Source organism: Leptodactylus fuscus, chromosome 2 (genome assembly GCF_031893055.1).
Source record: "Leptodactylus fuscus isolate aLepFus1 chromosome 2, aLepFus1.hap2, whole genome shotgun sequence".
NCBI lineage: Eukaryota > Metazoa > Chordata > Amphibia > Anura > Leptodactylidae > Leptodactylus > Leptodactylus fuscus.
In genome coordinates, this window is record NC_134266.1 from 211,149,724 (window position 1) to 211,168,630 (window position 18,907).

The window sequence follows — 18,907 nt, forward strand, 5'->3', positions numbered from 1 at the left end:
TACTGACACAGGAGCTGAGAGGACAATAGAATAGAAGAGCGTCCTGTGTATCTCCCAAAAGCAACACACACACTAGATCTGATATGGGGTGCTGAAGGGATTAGAGGAAAGGAGGGGGGGGGGGGGGGAATCCATGTTTATTTATTTCCTCTTGACATCCTAGTAGCTTGAATACCTGTCTGTTTTGGCTATGGTGCTCAGACCTATGTGACTAACTGTACTCTAGCTATCCACATTTTGATAGGAGATGGTGGTTCACTTGTGGGGGAGTAATCTTATATTAAATATTTTAGCAGGTTATTAATAAAAGCTTTTGAGTTTTAACTTGTTACCCTATATTTTTGGATACTCACTTCATCCCTGTTTTTTCAAAGAATTAGTAGTTTATAGGGAAACTCTCATGAAATAAATGTCTTTTTATACACTCTAGACAGCCAGCAGTGACCGGACAGTCACCTCGCCACTGAGTACAAGGGAGGAGGAGTCTATGGTCAGAGCCACCCCTCCTCCCCTGCTGCTTCCTGGCCGGCTCCTCCCCTGCAGGTACCCTTATCACAGCTGGAGCCGAGCAAGTCTCTGCCAGTCCGCAGACAGCTCAGTACAGGGCAGTGTGTGGTGCTGCTGCGGGGATGAACCCCGGCGGGTATCTGCGGGGGACAGTGGACCTCGGGGGTCCTCCGGAGATCCGTGACAGAGCACACTCCTTCCCCAGATCTGTCTTCATTGCTCTCCTTGTCCTGGGACTGCTACAGGTTGGCTGCACGTTGGGCTTGTTCTTCTACGTTAAGGCACAGGTAATATATAGCTAAAGTTCTTGCTGCAGGATCTGTTGTGACTAGAGAGAACTTTGGAAAACTTTATCCTAGAATGCCAGGCAATCAGGTATTATGTATGTGGATCTATATGCTTTATATCATATCTATATCGATTATATCTATCTGTTATGTCTGATTATAGCTATCTGTTTAGAAGTCAATATGCCTGTCACCTCTACATGGAAACCTACACCCTGTAGCTGGGGTTACCAAGAATAGTATTTGGTAACCTATTAATACCAAATCTAATCACCAGGCTAGATGACAATGACAGATAGTCATAATAATACTTAAATCTATAAAGCTGTCACTACAAGTACCAATCTATGCTGAGCTATAATGTCTGTGATACTAAGGGATTGAATTTGGTTGATAGAATTTTGTTCCATTGATCAGAACAACAATATGTTTTAGACTTTGTTCACACCTGTGGTTGCAGATTCCTTCCAAAACTGATTTTATCCTGTACAATGCAAAGATTCTTCCTGGAAGCTCAGCGAGCCCCTATTATAGTCATAATGCTTGGAGGTTGAGTGTAATGGACCGTACCTTTTTTTTTCTAATATAATATTGATAACTATGTGACTATTATGATTGATCATCGACCAGACTGATCATTCATGGTGCTGGAGGAAGCCCTAGAACAGGGGTCAGCAACCTTCAGCATGCTATCTGGTGTGGGAGTTCCAAGAACAGCAGAGCAAGTATGCATGCTGGGAGTTGTAGTTTGACAACAGCTGGAGTGCCGAAGTTTGCCTACCGCTGCCCTAGAAACTCTATAGTTCTCCATCCAATCTAGCATGCACCTCAGCCAGAGTCCTAGCTCTATGTATTGTGGTATTCATTCTTCGATATACAGTATATATGTGATGTATGTACGTTTCACAGAGTAGCGCCTTCTGCTTTCTTAGAAATCTAGAGTGCTTTATTTTTAGAAGAACAACTTTCTTTGGAAAGAAGATATATATATGTTTCCTTCCTTTTGATATGTAATTGTGCCTAATTTAGTGTATACAGCGCAGTCTGTGAAGTATCCTTTCTTTACATCTCTACCAATATAAAGAGGACCTGTCACCTCTATTTTAAAAAATTACTGGTATTACCTTAATGTAACAATTCTGGCGCATCTTTTTTTTTCAACTGTACTGTTTTATGATGTTCCTCTGTTATTCATACTGGAAATATATGAAAAATTGACAAATGGTTGTTACTTTTCCCTTTGTCAAAAGGGCATGTCCCTACCCAGTCAGATATATTGGGCAGTGGCAGACTATACAGGAGTGCAGGGACACTCAACTTGTAAATATTCAGCTGTAAACTTATTTATGTATTTCCAGGAGGAATAGCAAAGGAATGGCACGTTGAATTGTAGTAAGATAAGATGATCCAGAATAATTTCATATGTAGCAGAGTTAACCTGAACTTCTGCAATTGGTTGAATTTAGTTTTCACTGGTTTTTGTTGTCTTCTGTGGTAAGATATGTGGCAGCATTTTAATCAGTTGCAGAACTTGTCTCTTTTGTCTACAGATATAGCAGCATAAACAACATCTCATTTATAATGCTAGGATCACACTAGCGTTCAGGTTTACGTTCTTCAGGATCTGCTTATTAAGTGGTTACCTGTGCGAACCCGAGGACCCCATGTAATTGTGTCTGCCGGGTTTCTGCCTGAAAATGGCAATGCTAGTGTGACCGCAGCCTTACACCTAGAGCACTAGTGTGACTGCAGCCTCCGGCATAGAGTCCCCTAAAATCGCAGCGCAACTTTTTTGTCTCGCGAAGTGTCAGGGAAAACAATCCCGAGGGATCCCTTTATAATCAACGGATCCGTTATTGTGTGTCATTTCACAGATTCGTCTTTTGTTTAACCCGTTTATCTATTCCTATAACAGACCAGAAGAATGGATCAAACAACACAGATGTGAACAGACCCTAAGTGATATTCACATGAATGTTTCCTAAAACAATGCATACCTAATTTATTAGAGAACCAATATATCTGTGCTACTAATGATTGGGACAGTAAGGTTATACTCACACGATCAAGCTTAGCTGAGACTTAGGCCTGGTTCACATCTGCGTTTGGTAATCTATTCGGGGAGTCCGCATGGGGACCCCCCAAACAGACTACCGAGCGCATTGGCAAGCGGTGTACAGTGAAAGCACACGGACTCCATAGACTATAATGGGGTCCGTGTGCTTTCTGCGCAGTGTCCACACAAAATAAAGCGGACAGGAGAGTAGATCATGAAGTACTTTTCTCTCTGCATGACTCGCGCAGAAAGCACATGGACCCATTTTTTTCAGTGCTGAAATTCCACACCAAATTCCTCACCATTTTCCTCAGTGTGAATGGACTCTAAGAGTAAGTTCACACGTTCTTTTTTTTTCCGGGAGCCGAAAAAGAAGCAAGATGCTCATTCTTTCAGCTACCCGTATTTTGGACTGGAACCTGAGACAGCCTACACCTCAGGTTCCGGTCCAAAAAACCCAGTGTGAACTTATCCTTAGTAGTATGAAGCTGCTCCCGCCCACTGGTACTACTTTGGGTAACTTCCATATGACTTTCTATGCTTCCAAATTATTATAACTTCATTTTGCTGCAGCAGAAAGATTACAGAACGCATCAATGAAAAGGGAATTACTTTATCCTGTATGAGTTTATATAGGAAAAACCACGTGACAGGTTCCCTTTAGTATGTTATACATGCTATATGGGTGGTAATACTGTTATATGCTTACATTTCTGTAGAGTCTAAGGCCTCCTTCACATAGCCCTACATTTGATCTTCAATTGCAGATCCACAATTGTGCATCAAAGTATGGATTCATGCATTTCTATGGGCCATACAGATAGCCATAGTTATTGCGGCTGTGTGTATGGGTGCTTGTGAAGATCCACATCATATGCCTATACCTTTCACTTCAATGTGTGGGTTAGTAAAAAGCATGGATGACAGATGGATCTGTGTGTCATCCATGCTGTTTTCACTAACCCGTACACTGAACATGGCGGTGTGAAGGAGCTCAAAGTTCTGTACTCGGTTTCTCTGGGCAAGAACCTTGCAGAGTGGTCAGTTTTTACAAAGGGCCATATACAGAGTCTCCACATTTCTGTAGAGCCTAAGGCTAGGTTCACACTTGTGCCTGGTATTGGTCTGCTGCCAATCTGTATAAAAAAAAACAACAGATTGATCAAAAAATGGATGCAAATGATTATACAGTGCCTATCATAGTGCATCTTTTTTGACAGAGTAGTCCATGGGTGTCCATCTAAAAACCCTTTTTTGTCCATTTTTGAAAAATCCTTTTTTTTCCCTTCTACTTCATTCTTAGTATGCAAAGAGAAGAATGAAAACGGAACTGCAACAGAAGTACTACAAATCTGACTTTTGTCTCTGTCCAAAAGAGCGGATACACGATGGATGGTTTTTAAAACCCATTGAAATCAATGGGTTGCAGAACGAACTGTTCGAAATCAATTTTTGAAGATTTTTAGGCTAAAGCCCCATGTAACAGGTTGCAACGAAAAAGCGCAGCAGTGGTTATCACAGAAAGTCTGCAGAATTTTCCTGAAGAATTTCTGCTCCAATTATACCTATAGGATAACCGCCTGCATTTTCCTAGGTATAATTGACAAGCCACGATTTCCAACAATGCAACGGTTATGGAAGTCACAGCATTTCCGCTGCGCATATTTTTCTGTAATGTGTGGTTGGGTATACACCCTGGTCTTAGACTGTTCCTAAAACTGATTTCATGCGGAGAGACAAATGCTAATGTGTATCCAGCCTTCTGTACTGATCTGTACTGTGTCAGTTTCTTTGTGCAAGTCCCTTGCAGATTGGCCAATTTTCTAGTAAGATCTCGTGCTATACAGAGTCCAAAGGGCCATACACAGAATCCCCACATTTCTGTAGCAACTCTGTATGTTAACCGATAAAATAAGAGGCTTACACATACACAACATTGCTCCATAGACATCTGTGTGCCATAATGTAGCCCCACACAACTTGGAGCTTGTTTGATGCTTAAAGGAGTTGGCCACTTTCAGACCAATATTGAGAAACAAACGTTATTGTTTGTACAATAAAAGGATATACAATTTTCCAATATACTTTCTGTATCAATTCCTCACAGTTTTCTAGATCTCAGCTTGCTGTCATTCATTCTGTTACTTCTAGCGCATAAAACTCTGACCATGGTCATGTGATTTACGGTCCTTGGTCATGTGATGAGTACACAGGTGCACAGCTGATTACCAGGCAGATGTCTGATTACTGTGCTGTGACCATAACGAGCTGTGCACCTGTGAACTCATCACATGACCATGGAGCGTAAATCACATGACCATGGTCAGAGTTTTATCCACTAGAAGTAACAGAATGAATGACAGCAAGCCGAAATCTAGAGAACCGTGAGGAATTGATACAGAAAGTATATTGGAAAAGTGTACAACTTTTTATTATACAAACCATAACTTTTGTCTTGCAAGATTGGTCTGAAAGTGGACAACCCCTTTAAGAGTGCTGTATTTTCTTATTATCGGGTCACATAAGACATAAACTACGTAAGTAAACCAACTGTTGTACCTGTATCTTATGTTATCTGTCACTCTGCAGTGGCACAGTGGAGGTAAGTCAAATGTTATTCTGCTAGAGATGGGATGTGGAAATTGTTTTCCAAGCCAAGCAATCTCAGTATCATGTTCAAGATTGTATTAAGTGTTTATATGGTTTCAATGGACTTGGCTCCTACACAGTAGTTTTACTTCAACATGACACAACAAAATTGCATCAGTAACTACTTCTCTAAGTTAATTTTAGTGTGAATGGCTTAAAGGGGTTTCCCCCTCTTAGACCTTTATTGATTGTATATTTTGAGGGTTTTCTGAAAGTCTCACTACTTACTCTTTAGATCTCACCACAGATGAATTTGCTGTGACTGTACACACTTGCTGTAATGGAGAGGAAATATTGAAATAGCTGAGTATACAGAGTTATTAGGATGTCCATTCATAGTATCATTGGGAGTCCAGTTGTATATTGACTGTGATGGTTATTCTAGCTCAACTCTTTTTTAAGTAAACGGTTGCTGATTTTCAGTAAACAGCACAGTCGTTATACAGTGAACAGAGCCATCATTTTCCATCTCTGTACATTGTGTAGTTGTGGTGCCAGTAGCTGATCAGTGGGAAAAGTGTGTGTTGGGTCCCCACCGATTTAAGATGGATGACCTATACGATGTACAGAAAACCCCTTTTATGGTCTTTTAATAACCAAAACATGGTACCCTTGTCTGCAAAACTTGGAATCTAAAATATTCACCAATTAACATTACAAAGCTGCATCATGGTCATTTGTCTTCTGTAAGAATGCTGGTTGAACCCTTTGACCCAATAATGGTCACGTTAGCTAGACTATGGAATAAAAGCCCTCTAGAACCAACACATAGGATCTTATGATTATGAAGTGTTATGAACTCTGATCACACTTCCCTGTGATCTACCACACTACTCAAATGATCTATATTAGACTTGTATAGGGTGATATAAACATCTGCAACAGAATAATATGTCACCTCCAGTTAGGTAGTGGAGCTAGGTATAGGTTTGGCCCAAATCCAAGAGCTTTAGGCTATACCTTTGTGGCATGGATGGGTCAGAGAATAGTGATACAAAGTTAGGTATTACCTGCTTACTCCTAACTACATAAAAGGGGTTAGGGTTAGACCTCAATTTATGTGACGTCGCAATTCTGGAACAGCAGTGAGTAAGCCTACTTAATATATACACAGGTTCCACATCACCCCAATCATTGGTTTGCAGAGTGCAGCAAGGGGGCCAGGTGTGTCATTCCTCAATCTCACCTGCTGGCACTGTCACCCTCAGTCACATGGCTGAACCCACTCTATTCTATCCACAAGCAGCAGATATAGAGCAGTGTTGGTGATGTAACAGAGAACTAGAGTTATGGGACAAGGGACCGAACTCACAGATTAGTGGTACCCGACTGGAGTCTGCAAACTAAGAACGGGAGACCTGCATATATACAGTATTAGTAAATAGGCTTGTCCTGTCCACTGAGTTTTTTTTATTCACTGAAAAACCCCTTAAACTACATCTAAAGGTGGCAATATGCATTACAGCTGTTGATGGTAAAACAAACCACAATGTGCAGAACAGTCATTTGTAGACATTGACATAAGATTTTTTTTTTTTTTGTCAATATGGCCCATTATATTTGTTAAAATTGACCATACAGGTATAATGACACCAGTGATCTTTCAAGGGACATTCATTAAACCATTAACGGAAAAATTGTTTGTGGACAAAAGTTCTTTCATCTGGACTACTGAATAGAAATTTCACATTCCAACTTCTTTTCAAACAATGATGTTTCATCAGTTGACTAAAGCAAATTTTGTTAAATTTAACCCAAAGTTTGTCATGCGTGAAATTATCCATTTTTTTCATTTTTGTCTAATGTGTATGGGCACCTTAGATGAATATTTTCCTTATTTTTTTTTTTTTGTTTACTTCCAAGTGTGCTATAACTGGAGAACAATGGACAGTAGGCTTAGTTCCTCTTTAAAATTATTGAGTTGTTGCAAGAAAAATGTGTTGGACAACCACAAAGAAATGAAAGATGAGTGAAAGTTTATAAGGCTTTGCAAGCTCTACTCTACATGCTTATGTTATAACCACAAAAATCAGTCACAGGATGTGTGGAAAAGAGACAGAATGTTAATCTCAGGCTTTTAAGATTATTATTCCAGCCTTGCAGCTACATTTATCTTGTGGAAATCTCTCCTAGTGTGCTTGTTCCATAAATCACTCTAAGGGTGCATTCACACTGAGTAAACGCTAGCTTATTCTGAACGTAAAACACGTTCAGAATAAGCGGCGTCTAAAGCAGCTCCATTCATTTCTATGGGAGCGGGGATACGAGCGCTCCCCATAGAAATGAATGGGCTGCTTCTTTCACTCCGTGCAGTCCCATTGAAGTGAATGGGGAGTGCCGGCGTATACGGCAAGCTCTGCTCATGCCGGAGCGTACACGCCGGCACTCCCCATTCACTTCAATGGGACTGCACGGAGTGAAAGAAGCAGCCCATTCATTTCTATGGGGAGCGCTCGTATCCCCGCTCCCATAGAAATGAATGGAGCTGCTTTAGACGCCGCTTATTCTGAACGTGTTTTACGTTCAGAATAAGCTAGCGTTTACTCAGTGTGAATTCACCCTTAGATCTCAATTTATGTATCGTTGCAATTCTGGAACAGTCCACTAGTTGGTATTTATTTACATTTTATTATGGTTATTATTATTTATTATATATATCAATTATATGTTTAGCATCTTACTAGAATTCCTTGTCTGGTGTTTATAACTCACTCAGAATTCAGATCCGCGCCAGACTCTACACTGGAGAGTCTGTCACAGAAACCATCGAAAATCGGTGGAGAGAAAAGTCCTGCATGTTAGACTTTTTTTAGCCGCTGCTTTCAATTTGAAAATGGCGGACACCCAATGGACCCCATTATAGTCAATGGCATTTGTCGGTATCTGTGTGTAATTGCTCCAGAGACCACAACGTTAGTGTGAACCTAGCGTCATACTGCTCAGTGATATCTTAATTTATGTGATACACATCCAAAAATAGCATTGGTGAAACCTGTGTAGCTACAGAGGGGCCCAGTATGTCAGAAGCCCAAACACCTTAAGGCCTCGTGTTTTTCCCGATAGCACACTGATCCATTTATTTCTATGAGCCCGTACACATGATCGCGTAATTACATGGTCACGTGTGCGGGTTGACAGTCTGGGCCGCAAAATATAGAAAAGGTTCTATTCCTGTCCTATTTTGCTGCCCTTCCATGGCTCCAATTCATTTAATAAAAGGGGCTGCGGAAGCATGGCCGGTCCACTAGTGGCACACAGGTGACATTCGCGTGTCCCCCTTGCACCGTTCGTGCCTTTAATTCATGGTAGCCGGAATCACTTGGTCGGCTGCAACCAGCCTAACAACAGCTTTGTACTTTCTGTTAGATTGCAGATAAATGCCTAAGCTAATGTTCATGGCGACTGATGGTGGATTGTTAGAGATGTAAATGCTGAGATATTGGAACTGTTCTTGCACATGGGCCCTCTTCTGTTTGTGATCACCACTGACGGTATACACCTAAATTACTGGTCAATATTTTCTTCTTTCACTCATAGTTCTTCCAAGCATACTCTTCCAGTTATTTTATTTTCCAATTATTCAGATTTTCTCAAAATATAGTCAGAATACAGCTATTCTACTAAGAAAAAAACAAATAGCTCTTCAGGAAACTTTCTTTTAAACCAGCATTTCAAAAATATTGAAATATTGGTCATGTAGGATGTGAGCAATTGTACCAGATTCACTCTGCCTTAGGTTAGGTTCACATCTATGTTGGAGTCCCGTAGAAGACAACTCCAGATTCCACCGAAAATCAGAGAGAAAAGGCCTGTAAGGAGGATGGCAGAAACCCAACGCACACCTGTCAGACCAAAATTATAGTCCATGGGGTCCGCAGGTGTCCTCGAGTAACTGTTCCCTCGTGGACCCAAACAACTGAGAGCCCAGTGCAAGTGTGAACCTAGCTTTAGGCCAAGACCTCACATTGCAGAAAAGCAGGATTTTTTTTATGTTTCAGATTTTTCTGCGTGTTTTGAGCCAAAATCAAGATTGGCTTAAATAGGAAATATATAGTAAGAAATTATATTTCTCTATTCTATTAAATCCATTCAAAAAAATGCAGCGTGGGGCTTTAGACTTAAAGGGCGTCTTCAAGACTCAGTATTGCAGCATGGAAGCTGCATAATGTACTGTAGCATGTGCTGAAAATAACTGATCGTTGAGTATACTGTGTTTCAGACTGCAACAAACCAATATTTATTACCCATTGTAAGGATTGTTTTCACTAGTAGTTGTATCATTTACATTACTCCCAATGAGGAAATTCACTGAACTCCACTGAAGTCCACTCACCAACTTTTCAATGAAACCAGGAAGTGGCTGGGAAAGGAGACAGGACAGTAGGTGAAACTCTTGGTGGCTGTGGACATGGACACCTCAAAATGGGGCATATTAATGTCATATATGAAAATCACAGCTTGACCTCTGGTGGAACCACCCAATCCACCTATTATATAGATGGCTAAATATGCATCATTAATGCTTGACTAACCACAACTTTTCTCAGCTCTAATAGGTTATTGCTGGTGGTTTCAGTAACCAGTTGAATGCCTGACTGATGTAATTTATTAAAGACATTATTTTGATGATACAACATTGGCTCTGTCTCTTGGTATAGTTTCTGATAGGAGCCACTACTGAAGATTCCCTTTAAAATGACATACACCCCAGTGGAACTCAACTGACCCTATTATAAGTCAACAGATCTATCAAAGCTTACTATTATAAACAGAAGTTATCTCCTAAAGGAAATACACAATCTATACACTGTATGAGCACTTTATTAGAGACACTCATCTAGTAGTATTTTGGATCTTGTTTGGCCTTCAGAACCACATCAATTACTCGTGTTATACACAACTATCTTCAGACCTATGGTGGGCCAAGAAAACCTTCCTCTACCAGTACTGCACTACCACACACGCCGTATATGAAGTCTCTCAGATTACTCGGTTTTCTTGTAGTAATGGAGATTCACACTGAAACTAATCCAAGGTAAAGCTCACTTAATTTTGTACTTTTTGGGCCATGTGCATTAATTTCTATACAGGGAAGATTCAGTTGTAAAAGGGCAGGTATCTCTAATAAAATAGCAATTCAGTTTATGTATAGCTCATTGAGAAAAAATGTAATAACCCATTTGTGAACCATAGTTTACCTTTCTTGATTCATATATCTGTACCGTGTCTCAGTATAAAGTAGGTCTTCAGTTTTCAATGGTATAAATTCTATATAATATCAATTTTACATATTTTTTTAAAAAAGCAAAAAAACGTGGAACTAGTATGGCAAGAGCGCTTCTAACAGGCGGCTGCCTTCCCACACCGGTAGTGGTTGTGTTTATACGTACAACTGAAAGAGAAGCTGTGATCGGATCTGACAGGATATTATGCTGTGTGGAAGCTCTCACGGGCAAAACCTGGTTCCCATGGTGGGTTGTGAGCTTTGCATCTTTTGGCTGGTTTCCTTTTAAGTTCAAGAAGAGGAAGTGGTAGAGAAAGCTTTGCCTTATAAGTGCCCTTAAAATTATGTTTCCTTTGCCTATAATTATATATATAAACTACTTGGCCTTTCTTTTAGTAAACCAAGATGATTTACATGTGCATATTAAGGTGCTAATCCAGGGATTATGCGGGCATTGCATGTGTATCTGACAATATCCATCAAACACCTAAAAAATATCAGTTCTGGCATATTTGGATTGGCCCAACCCAACCAATGGCTCATACAATAGATATCATTTTCAGCTTAGGCCCGGTTCACATCTGCACTCGGGTTTCCGTTTGGGGAGTCGGCTTTGGAACCCTCGAATGGAAACCTATCTGCATAAAATAGTGGTTACCTAAGAAAACCCGCCGACCCCATAGACTATAATGGGGCCCGTGTGGTTTCAGCTCGATTTCGGCTCGAAAAATGTTGCTTGCAGGACTTTTCTCTCCGCATATTTCATGCAGATAGGGGGAACAGAATGGCCTGAGCGCAGATGTGAACCAGGTCTTAGGTAAACTAATTCCAGTTAAATGTACTATAGTATTTTCTGTTTGACTTGGAATGGAAAGCAGTATGGTATATACATAAAGTTGTCACCCCCCCCCCCTCTACTGTATGTATATGCTGAATTACTAGTGGATACCAAACAGGATGATTCCCATTAAGGTGATTTATACATTGTCCAGAGGTAATAGATGTTCCACTGCCAAAACATATGAATAACACTAAGCTGAAGAGATAACATTCTGTTATTAATTACTATAATTATCACTATTATTCAGTTACTAGTATATTTCATGTGCTACCTAGTGAATATCCTACCAGTAAAAGTAGAGCTAAGTGTTAGTGAGTGTCCGACTTCAGAATGATGTATTGTATCTGAGTTTACTTATCTATAGATGTGACATCCATTATCCCAGGGGTTCTACTGAACCAAGCGTGCAGCACCATATACATATACATCACTTATGAAGCAAATATTATTTTTATAATTTTTTTTGTTATTTTAACATTTTCTTGGACTAATATTGATATTATTGGTGGGTCCAGCTGATCAGCTGTCTGGAGGAGCTGTTGTGTTTGAGTGAGCGCCTCTTTCACAGGCCTGTGATGTCACATTCATACGTCATGTGCTCTTTTTGCAGCTTCGTTCCAACCGAGCAGGTCTTCTGAAGGCTGCGACCTCTTCAAACAACCAATTGTGGACATTCTTGATGTTGTATCCCTGCCTATCCTAACCATGGGTCATTAGTATTAGAGACTTGGAAAATAACTTTAGACTGGCTTTACTTTAACTTCAATAAACAGAAAAGGCCGATTTGGTCCTTGTACTGTTCATTGGGCACTAGTGATATTTAGTATTATAAAGCCACAAGAATTCATATCGGGGTCATATCAGATCATTGAACTGTGGTATGGGCAAGCCCTGGTAATTATAAGGGAGGCTTTACTGAGGGTTTCTGGTATGTGAGAACTCAACCTCAAGTGATCTATGCTATGAACATCATATATACAGTATTTGCAAATATGTCCAGGCTTAAACTGAATAAGACATTGTAATGGTCCAACCAAGCTTGTTTCATCTATTTATATTTTTTCCATTAACAATATTTTCGAGATAACAGTCAGTGAGATTATTTGTAAAATGTCATCCGGAATGTAGTATATTTAAGTCAAGGTATTTGTTCTACTTTCCTAGGTAGAGCCTAATAAAGAGCTTCAGTGTTGGAGGACTATTCTGAAGATGAGAGACGCTCCACTCCCTATGGATACATTTGTTGGAGAGGAAGAACATGAATGTGAAAGAATACAGCTGGCGTTTAAGGGAGCAGTAGAAAAGGTATCTGTACTGAATAGCCATTTCATTACTCTTTAAGATTCCACTTCCCGTGCAGAAGACTTTTCAATTGCTTGTTTCCTATATTCATTTTCTGTCTATCACAGTGACATGTCACTGACTTTATTTTTTTTTTGTAAAACTAATTTGCTGGAAATATTACACCGGTGAAAGATGTGCCTGATTTATGAGGTGGTGCATGCCTCCTGTGATGGGGGACAATGTCCTGCCCTTATACACCCCCTTTTGCAAAAAGTGGTGTAAAAACACTAAGTACAACCATTTTTATCACAACTGGCACTTAAAAGTCCTAAACCTAAGGTGCACATCTTTTTATCACCAAAATAATGGCGTAAGAGAATAATATATCTTTCCCATTGTTAATTGAAATAGTACTGCACTTGGCTGCAGATACTGAGCTGCTTCCAGAGAATGTTAAATGGGTTTTTAAGGCACCATTATAGTAAATGGAATCCATCAGGCTCCTTATGTGACTGCTATTTTAGCGGTCTGTTTGTCCATTGTTCTGGTCCTCTGATGAACCACAGCAATGGATAGCCACACTAGAATGAACATAGGTAGGTTCACTTTATTTGAAGCGTTGTTTTTTTATTATTGTAACACGTTGTGTTTGTAACTTTTCAGGCCGTAAAGGGACTTGTGTCACAAACGCAGTTTCATATAGGGAATGGTAAGTGCTTACCCAGATTTATCATTCTACATCTAAAGTGAACGTTTGACATTCCTTACACTTTTACTTTATATTTTATTTTTAGATATAATGCAGGATCCAGTTTTGTCCCGAAGCCAGACATGGCCCGCTGCACATCTTACATTAGGTAACAGTACTCCAGGTAAGTTGCAATTTAACATAGTGGATGGTTGTGCAAAATATATAATAGCTGCAAGCTGTATGTTCCAGACTTTCACCACCAAGCACCCCCCGTATTTAGATCACTATTAATGAATGAGCGTAAAGGAGAGTGTGCAAAAAATAGAAAATATCTATTTAAAAAACAGGCACATGTAGAAACTCAAAACTTTTTTTTCTTAAAGTAGTTGGCAGCATGTACATGAGATGATCTTCCAGATTTTAATAGATACTTTGATCACTTGTGTTCTGTGGTCGTAATAATCGCTTAGCTTCCTCTTTAGTAACACATGTATGATGTGTATGGTCACATGCTCTGCACCTTCCAGCATGTTATGGCCAGTACCTGTCTGATTGGCATTGGGACCGGTTCAGACCAATGAAAACTGAATACAAGTGGCCAATGCATCTATTAATGAACAGAAGCTTAGCCTCATAAATATTCATGACTGTATTTGAAAAGTGATCAGCCCCTATAAATTAATAGCTTCATGTTCGTAGGGATCCCTTCCTGTCTTTTCTCGTGCCTCTTGTTTTCTTTTCTTTTGCTTCCTACTGTCTGAACCAAAGCACAACTTCTCTAGGTACAGAGAGTATCACTTATAGTTCACACACCCGAAAATGGGATTTGTTTCCTATTAAATTAAGAGCATTTACTAATTTGGTCATGTTAGTTTTCTCTCTCAAAAGTGGCATACTGTTGGTGTATGGCCATTCGTGCCAGAGATGCACCAGATTGTGCCACTTTGTCATTTGTATGACTGCCACATCTTTTTGAGAAAAGTGGGTGGAATGAAGTGGCGATCAAGGGACACCTCAACCTGTCAAATTTGCTATAGCCCCTGACTGATGTAGATTATATTTTTGGAGCAGTGCTTCAGAAATGTTAGAGCTAATTCACCCAGGGCAAGAGGGGGCGGCTTTTGGTGCAGAATCCTCCTCAAAATCCGCCCCCTCACAATACAGATCTATGTAGACCACTAGCATTCTTTTTTCCGTCAGTGGTTTGTTCCCGCTAGCAGAAAAAAGAAGCGAGCTGCCCTTTCTTCAGGCGGATTCAGTGGCTGATTCAGCCGCAGCGTCCGCCTTGCGACAGCGCCCTCCAGACTAGGCCAATTCATTTGGGCCTAATCCGGAGCGGAAAGCCGCTACGGAATGTGCACACGCAGAATCTCCGTGTGAACTAGCCCTTAAGAGGCTGGAGTCTCTCAATTGTTCTGGAAAATCTGACACCAGGACACAATATTGTAAGACAGAAGCACTGGCCCTAATAAATCCCCCCATTGTTAGCAAAAATCAGTGGCACCTATAACCTGGAACAAAATCGCTTAAAGGGATTGTTTCATAAGAATTACCCCTGTTCATATTTCCTATTATGGCACATGGACATCGAAGAAAGTAGTACTCGTCTTGGGACCCTGCTCTATGACCTAAAACACTGTACTCTGATGTCTGATGGACGCTGTAATGCAAATACAAACAAGCTGGCCAAACATTTGGTGGCAGATGAACTTAAACAGTGTTTTGTTCATATAGCCTTTTGTATTCTATAGACAATGGATAAATCATTATCACTGACAGTCCAATGCCCAACACACATTTTTTTTTCTACTGACCTTCTATTCATTTTCTTCTGAAACGTTCTTCCAAAAATCTGGCATTTTGTCGCTTGAGCAGTCTTATTTGACCACCCAGACATAAGGTCTGTGAGAGTACATAGTAATATACTGACCATAACTTGGCTAAAATTAACCAAACCATTGTGTATCTTGCCAAAAAATTGTTGGGAGCTTTTTAGATCTATAATTTTTTTTGCTGGTTTCCAGTCTGCCTGTCCTAAAAAAATATTGACCAGTCAACCACTTTTGTAACCTTCGAGCAAAAGCATTTTTCAGCTTGGTCTTATTTGAATGTTTTTTAATACTGGCATTTTTATCAGTGCTTTTATGAATGACATCAATGAGGGTTATTTCTGCATAAATCTGCATGTTTAACCACCATGTAGGAGTTCACGGCCCTCTCTTTTTTTGTTCTTTTCTTTTTATTGGAACTACTAGTAATGGAAACAGTTTACAGAATTGTGGTCCAGGATTTGAAAATAAACTCAAACTTCTGCCTAGTTTCTTCTTTCTACATTCAGTTCTAAAGGAAGTTCACACAAAAAGGAAACTCCATTTTAAAATGTAACCTGGGCTGTTCACAAATTTATTTAATTGGGATTTCTTGGATTAAAATGCATTGCCAGAGGAAAAAAAACTTAGCAATTTATCCTTGTAATGTCATCTGTGTGCATTTAGTTATTGATGACTATGTGGGCTTCGGATCCATTCTATTTCAATGACATGGATGATTATAGAGCAGACCCTATACTGCCCGGCCCCACATCCAATGCACACTTGGTCATGTAGATGGCGTTCTAAGTATACATGCACACAACAGTGAAAAAATCACATTAAAAACTGTTATTTTCTGTCAGACTGTCAGTTTTTATGTATGTTTTGCATCAGTTTACCCATTTATAGGTATAGTTTTAAAAAAATGAACTCCATTGGTCTATTTTTTGATCCAACCACTCATTGATTATTAATAGCTGTCAAGCGGGTGTAAATCTGTTTTGATGAATGCTAAAAATGGACCCATTTACTTGTATTGGTCCGTCTGTCCATAAACATGTTGTCCACTGTCAACATTAACAAATAAACTTCCCTACCTGTTTGGGGAAAAATATATTTGATATGGCCAGTTATGCCAAACACTTATTTTTGTCTGAGAGGTACAATGGGTATTTCTTTGGCAGACAAATAATCTGGCCAAGGCTGCTGCGATCAGTTCTCTATATTTTTTTCAAAGCCTTTATGTGTATGGCCAGCTTTAGGGTAAGGCCCCAAATATGATATGAAAAATACTGCAGTTTTTTTCCTGCTGCATTTTCACAGAAAGTCCATAGTTTCTTCTGCAGACTTTCTACCCCTATTATACCTAAATGGAAAACGCCAGTGTTTCCATAGGTATCATTGAAATGCTGCGATTTTCAAAAACATGAGCGTTTTTTAAATTGCAGCTTTTCCGTTGCAGACTTTTTTTCTTCTATGTGTGGATGGAATTAGCTAGTATCCCATCCATTTTGAAAGTAATGTAAAACTCAGCATTTTGTGCCACTGCGGTTCTGACATGACGAAGATGTTGTGTGTTCGCAACGTGGGGCCTAGGCTTAAGTCTGTAAAGTCTGACACACTGTCTGATGTTACTGAGCAAGTCTTGAAAATCTACTGTATTTCACTTGCAATATCTGTGAGGCTCTGGTTCCCCTCCTGGTTGGGTTTAATAGGATTCAATATTAGGTTCGCTTTACACGGTTATATTTGGTCTTTGACTTACCGACCGGATGTCGACCATAATTTCCAGACCAAACACTGAACTGGGACCCAGGCTCTAAGCATCATAGTCATCTATGCTACTGTGAAAAGAATAGACACAGCACAGCGAACTGACTTAATAGTGTTCATCATTATACACATACCCTATGCACTTTTTGTATAAATTTCTACATGCACAATATAATAGGGTTAAGCTGTTGACACCTAGGACGCCTTGAAGTATAAGCATGGTCTCAAACCAAATTCACTATACATAGCCATCAAAAATATATGCTATACAGTTCCCAGACCATAGAATGCATTTAAGACCATAGTTTATTCATCCATTATAGATAAATTACATAAATATGGAAATTAACATGTGTATGATAACTGTTAATGTGGTGACTTTATCAGTCCCTTGACAATCTTGCCTGGCTCCTGTCTTGTTTTCTGCTTACACCAGCATCCCATTGTTATCAGTTCTAAACAACGCTGTCAAACAAGTGAGCAACATGGGCGTTAGAACTGCAAGACTAGAAATATGCTATTAAGAAATATGATCTTTCAATAGAGAATTTCATGTCCAGTATTTAAATCCAGTCCTATTTTTTATTAGCATCTCCCAGACATATTATAACTCTTATAAGTGCTGGTTAGTGTTGGAATGGTCGGAGACCGCTGGTAAGACACACTGACATTTATGTGTTTGTTTTTAAGGAGACAGTGCCATAGTGCACTTGAGGTCATGGAACCATAAACAAGGTTGGGCAAATATACAAAATATGAGCTACAACAATGGAACATTAAAAGTCCTACAAGATGGATATTATTTTGTCTACGCAAATGTTTGCTTTAGACATCATAAAGCAGCGCCGAAGATCACCCAAGAAACTCTGCAGCTCATGCTTTATGTCTGTAAATCAAATAAGAGCGGACGACCTCCTGAGAACTTAATGAAGGGTGGAAGCACTGCCGTGTGGTCTAACAGTACCCTCTTCACCTTCTACTCCGTCTACCAAGGAGGTATCTTCAAATTACTTGCTGGAGAGGAAATATTTATTAAGGCTACACATGCAGCACTATTGGACCCCGCTCAGGAAGCATCTTATTTTGGAGCCTTCAAGGTCCTTGATATTCACCTGTAATTTTTTTTTTGATATTTGAATGGATTGTGGTTATTACTTAAGTGTATATCCGCCCTGTGCCTTATTTATATATCACCTAGGAGAGTATCCCAAGCACTTGTTTGTATTGTCATTTTTAGGCTTAAGCCCCACGTTGTGGAAACGCAGCTTTGTTTGTTGCAGATTTTGCTGCATCTTTTTGAGCCAAAGCCAGGATTGGATTGAGCAAAACAAAGAAGTATAAGAGCTTCCTATATAGTCCCCATTTCTTTTGTAGCCATTCTTGGCTTTGGCTCAAAAAAGCTCAACAAAATCTACAACAAAAAAAGCTGTGTTTCCGCAATGTGGAGCCTTGGCTTTAGGGCCAATCTTTGAACATTGATATATAGAGATGATTGTTTTCATGCTGGCGTGAGATATATCTTTATTAGCTATTTATTTTTATTACTAGGTGTCTACATTGTTTATCAGGCAGAATTTATGTTACTGAATTCATCATATAACATCTACTATTATAAATTATGTAATGTTATTTCATTCATACTGAACCTATATGATAGGTACCAGGAAAGAGTCAACAATACATATGTCATTTAGACATCTTTTTAAGTTACAGCTGTTCAAATCAATATAGGTAACCCTGGCTTTTTATAACCAAAAGGAACATCATTTAGGCTGGTGCTAATA

At 39.6% G+C, this 18,907-nt stretch overlaps 1 protein-coding gene across 1 annotated transcript; it reads left to right on the forward strand.

The window, feature by feature from the left end:
- The first annotated feature begins 614 nt into the window (after positions 1–614).
- Positions 615–18,491, forward strand: TNFSF11 (TNF superfamily member 11). Its single transcript, XM_075262839.1, has 5 exons — positions 615–794; positions 12,729–12,869; positions 13,512–13,557; positions 13,643–13,720; positions 17,814–18,491. The coding sequence occupies exons 1-5, from the start codon at positions 630–632 to the stop codon at positions 18,239–18,241; spliced, it is 858 nt and encodes a 285-aa protein (XP_075118940.1). The 5' UTR covers positions 615–629; the 3' UTR covers positions 18,242–18,491.
- Positions 18,492–18,907: the final 416 nt, after the last annotated feature.

Coding starts and splice junctions, on each gene's coding strand:
- TNFSF11 (XM_075262839.1), top strand. CDS start 630: ATGAACCCCGGCGGGTATCTGCGGGGGACAGTGGACCTCGGGGGTCCT. Junction 12,870..13,511: donor TTAAGGGAGCAGTAGAAAAG/GTATCTGTACTG, acceptor GTAACTTTTCAG/GCCGTAAAGGGACTTGTGTC. Junction 13,721..17,813: donor ATTAGGTAACAGTACTCCAG/GTAAGTTGCAAT, acceptor TTTGTTTTTAAG/GAGACAGTGCCATAGTGCAC.